This window comes from Labeo rohita, chromosome 13 (assembly GCF_022985175.1).
Source record: "Labeo rohita strain BAU-BD-2019 chromosome 13, IGBB_LRoh.1.0, whole genome shotgun sequence".
NCBI lineage: Eukaryota > Metazoa > Chordata > Actinopteri > Cypriniformes > Cyprinidae > Labeo > Labeo rohita.
In genome coordinates this window covers 36551185-36556202 of record NC_066881.1, presented here as the reverse complement: position 1 = coordinate 36556202, position 5018 = coordinate 36551185, and the positions used below count along the sequence as shown (strand labels likewise).

The 5018-nt window shown below is 41.9% G+C and overlaps 1 protein-coding gene across 1 annotated transcript; it reads left to right on the top strand.

Annotated features, from left to right (window-relative positions):
* Window positions 1–445: 445 nt before the first annotated feature.
* Window positions 446–3357, top strand: LOC127175673 (transmembrane protein 121; the record flags this gene model as incomplete). The annotated part of the gene is made up of 1 exon (XM_051126873.1): window positions 446–3357. A coding segment is annotated over one exon (1041 nt), but the record flags the coding sequence as incomplete, so codon positions are not given.
* Between the last annotated feature and the right edge of the window lie 1661 nt (window positions 3358–5018).

The following is a 5018-nucleotide window of genomic DNA, read 5'->3' as shown; positions in this document are numbered from 1 at the left end:
TGACCGCAGGACACAACACAACCAGGGGAGAACGGTGTGTGTTTCCTGTCACTTCACATATGGATTACAGTCCTAATTTTGTTCTCGGCGAGGACGGTCCACAGCTCATTGTTATGATGAACTTCAGACAGAGAAGAAAGTAGGTGTCCAGTCGCTTTCTGAATTTTATTTTAAACATCTTCTCAGAGAGTGCATTAAATCGACCTGTAGATGTATGCGTCTGGCTGACGGCCATAAAACAAGGTCTTTTTTTTGCATTGAAGATCTTGAAACCGTGGCTGAAACGCTGTCAGACCAGAAATTCCTGAAGACTTCATCTAACCGTATCCGCTTTGATGGTTTGCGCATTTTGCGTTCTCTGTGATCGACGTGATTTCGTTTGTGTCCAGCTAGTGAATCCTGGAGCTCGGCCATGGGAGCAGCCTTGGGGAGCAGAAGAGTCTGAGTCCTCTCAATCCGCCTCCCCGAGGAACCTCCCCGAATCCGGCCGCCAGGGAAGAGGTCGGAAAGGTCCGGGATCCCTCCCGCGGCAGGATGGTGCCGCCCCCCTCCCACCAACAAGCCGCACGTGTGCTTGTCCACCGTCGTCATCGTGAGCAGCATGGCGCTGATGGACGCCTACCTCGTCGAGCAGAATCACGGCCCGCGGAAGATCGGCATCTGCATCATGGTGACCGTCGGCGACCTCTGCTTCCTCATCGTGCTGCGATACGTGGCGGTGTGGGTGGGTGCCGAGGTGAGGACGGCCAAGCGAGGCTACGCCATGATACTTTGGTTCCTTTACATCTTCGTCTTGGAGATTAAGGTGTATTTTGTTTACCAGAACTACAAGGCTGACCGCAAAAGCCTGGACGCCTTGGCTCGGAAAGCTCTGACGCTCCTGCTGTCCGTCAGCATTCCCGTGCTGTTCGTGATTCTGGTCGCAATCGACCACATGGAGTACGTGAAGGCTTTCAAGAAGAAGGAGGAGATCAGAAACCGTTTGTTCTGGGTGGTGGTGGATCTGCTGGATGTTCTGGACATCCAGGCCAACCTGTGGGAGCCGCAAAAGAAAGGGCTTCCCCTCTGGGCCGAGGGACTGATGTTTTTCTACTGTTACATTCTTCTTTTAGTGCTGCCCTGTGTGTCTCTGAGTGAGATCAGTATGCAGGGCATCAATATCAGTCCTCACAAGATGCTGCTCTACCCCATTCTGAGTCTGGTGACGATTAACGTCGTCACTCTCTTCATCCGTGGAGGGAATATGCTCCTCTATAGGGACAACAGAGTGTCTGGGATACTCATGGCCAAGAACATCCTAGCCATCGTTCTGAAGACGTGTAGCTTTGTGCAGTACAGGAGACAGCTGCAGAGCGCCCCGCCTGGGTTTGGAGTGGAATTACAGAAGAACTCTGTGCCGTCCTGTCGACCCGTACGGACGCCTCCACAGGTAGCGCTGCAGGAGCAAACGCCACTGCCGGAGGTCACCGCGTGTGAACATACGTGACCCAAAATCTGGAGACTACCTGCACGAGGAAACGCATCTGCAAGGACGCACATCTCCGACGAAACGGTGTGGACGTAAGCTACATATTGTTAGCTTCATTATTTTCACCTGAGAGAAATACAAGTGGCACAGTCATTCGTTGCGTAACTCCCTTCTTTACAAATATACTTTGCACACTATGTCAGCTTTCTAAATGTGTCATTACTGGACAAACTCCAATTTTTAAAATGGCCTCGGTCATCTGGGGTTCAGGTTTGGCTGCTTACTTTGGACCAGTTTGTCCTTGCTGGTAGACATCAAATACACCGTCTGATTGCAAGGAGAGATTCAGAAACACTCGTGTAAACATCTGCGTACAAGAATCACAAATGTGTCATTATAGTATGGTTGATGTTTCACCAGTGACTGATTATTTTTGGAGGCTCTTGACTTGGTATTTGTCCCATCTGCTGACGTCACCGCTCAGGATAGTGGCCAGCAAAGGGTTTGGGAATGATGGGCAAGAGAAATTGATTCAGCATACCACAGTTATATTTGAAGATGATTGTCTCTCTGGTGCACTGCTTTAAAAACCATACAGTTTGCAGTGAGCTAGTTACGTTTTCTCATGAGATCAGGTTGGTAGGTCTAGCAGTATGATTAGTATGATTCAAACACAGTTCGATCAGAAATGGTGTTGTAGGCGTAACAGACACTGTTAGATTGGGAAGAAAAAGTCTCCCTCATAAATGCAAAGTTTCATCATTTATCAAAATATTACGTGATTTATAAAGATCTATTTTTAAAAGTTTGTGATTGGTCATAACATTTGAATCAAAAAGAAAAAAAAAACTATTGTGTATTTATTTTCCAGTCATGCAGTATCAAAAGCTTTGGTCACTATTCATCTACGCCAATAGGTATATTTACAACACCAAAAAAAAATCACCTCACTAAAGCGACAAACAGCATTTAAGTAGTTTTTTTTATGTGATGCTTTGATAAACAGTTGTGTATATACGAGTCGTTATGTGTGTTGTGTGTTTGTTACAGCATGTTTTACTCAGGTCAGACACACAAATGTACTGATTAGACTAAAGATTGAGTATGTTTCATGTCCTAATTACAATTCTGATGAGGGTTTTTAATTAAACAGCATTACAAAGGGAAAATGACCAGTGATTCTCCTCTCTTCATTTTATTCTCCAATTAGCTGTTATCTAATTGCAAATGTAGTTCCTCTTTGCCAACACCATTTATCTAAAAATGCTCTGTTAACACCTTGTTAGATCTAGTTAGTTTTTAGGTGAATGAAGTGTTCAATGAAAGAAGACAAAACTCTGCTAGTATGCTACTGATCATGCTTACATTTATTATGTTTTATGTGGGTTATGAATTAACAGAACGATTGTACAGCTGTGTGAATAACTTCCATCAGTTAAAGAAAACACACTGCCCTAACAAACCTGTTACTGCTCATGCATTTGCTCACCTGACACGTAATGGAAGAAGCTGACTGAGATTTACTTTAACAGAATCCTGGAAAATTGAAGCGTCTCAGAACACTGAAAAACATGCAAAGCCCTAGAAGAAAGAAAGAAACATTACCGCAGAGTCACTTTAAAGTCTACATGAAACGCCATTCATGCCTCTTTTTACCTTCACGGTGTGACGTATTTTGTGATTTTATCCATGAGGAACTGAACTGAGGAACTCGTTTCACATAATTTAGCAAATAGGATTTACAATTTAGTACATTTGGAATTGATGTGGACTTTAAGCATTTGGCTTGACTGATAAAGGTTTGGCATTGACTTCTTTTTTGTCTTAAGCTAGTCTTTGTATTCTGGTGTATTTGCGTATCTCTTCGTCATTCCCATAAAAGCAGGATGTTCAATGGTGGTAATAATCTCAGGTTATATTTGTAACCATTAAATTATAAATGATGACTGAGGCTTCTTACTGATGTTCTATGAAAGCGCATGGATTGAACTCCTAATAGGATACGCAATCCCATCACTTTTCTATAGCAATATGTCCATTTGTTGTGCTATTTATACACCAATGTCTAATTTTGCATGCATTTTATGCTTAAAATCTGCCATTGACTTTCACTGACTTTACTCATGCAAAATTTAAACATGCAAAATTTTGTCTCAGAAGAGACTGACACATTTTCTGATTCAACAATGTGAACAGTAAGAAAGACAGACAGACAATGATCACTAAACGCTGATGTGTGGATTTTGCATACCAAATGCAAGCAAAATCTAACTAAACTGCGTGAAAACTGCAAGTATGAACTATATTTTGACTTGAGAGACTGGATTAGAGCACAATCAGTCTCATTTGTGCATGTTACATATAACAGAATTCTTACCAAAATCGTCTGTCGTTACGCACGTCTCTCTCTCCAAACAGTGTTAGGCTAGTCTTTAACTTCATTTGTCTTCAAGTTTTTGTTCAACACACCCTTGACACAAAAAGAAGATTCATTAATGGAGTTGAAATTAAAGTTCAAAACAATCTACTTAAAACACACACAGGAGAAATGCCAGCAGAGTGTGTACTGACGTAACGCTCCTAACTCTCTTCTGTCTGTCCGATTGAGCCTTTAACTCGATGATCTCCACCTGCCCGCTTATAGCTGGTCATTCCGTCCTCTCGTCTCCTGCATCTCTTCTCCATTCATCTGTTCTCTCCTGCATGCGTCTCTGTACTGTGTCATAACCTGGCTCAAATATTACACAACAGGCCGTCACAAATTAAAGAACGAGCTCCAGGTGCTGCATCTAACAAACCTCTCAGATTCAGAGCAATGCTGGTGTGTTTATGCTGCATTTAAAACTCAAATGAAATTTTCTCCTCACACCATTGATGAACTTTGATATATAAAATAACATTTATAGCCATCCAAATAAATAAACAGATAATAATAATAATAATATTTGAATAATTATTATTATGATTCTACCAAGGCCATACTGTGAATTGGATTAGCACTGAAACTTCATCAGGTGAATCACAGAAACCGGATTGAGAATCACTGCATTAGATGGTATATCACTACATCCTCATCCGCTCTTGACCAAAGTACTTCAAGTTAAACACGTTTGAATTCTGACAAAGAGAACATGCATAATCGACCTGCAGTTTCTGTTGGCAGATGTTGAATGGCTGAATCGCTCATCTACTACAATTTCTCAGTTGAAATCCTTTATGAATATTCTCCTAAAGACTGTAAATATTCGCAATCTGGAGCTTCCTCAGCTGCCCAAACTAAAGTCGCTAACTGCCCATAAGAAAATGTTCTCACAAGCAGACGGTAACAGTAAAAAGCAAACTGCTTTGATTAATGTTACTCAGCTTTTATTTGTAACGCCTCTGGGGATGGAGGTGAAAACACAAAAGTCTTTAAAGTTCATCTTGAACACTGCATAGATAAAGGTTTAGAGATTTTCCCTGAGGGAGGCGGCATAGTTTTATACAAATAATTTGAGTCGAAAGATGGATAAGATCTTGAGGGATTACGCTCACTGATGTATGCTGAGCT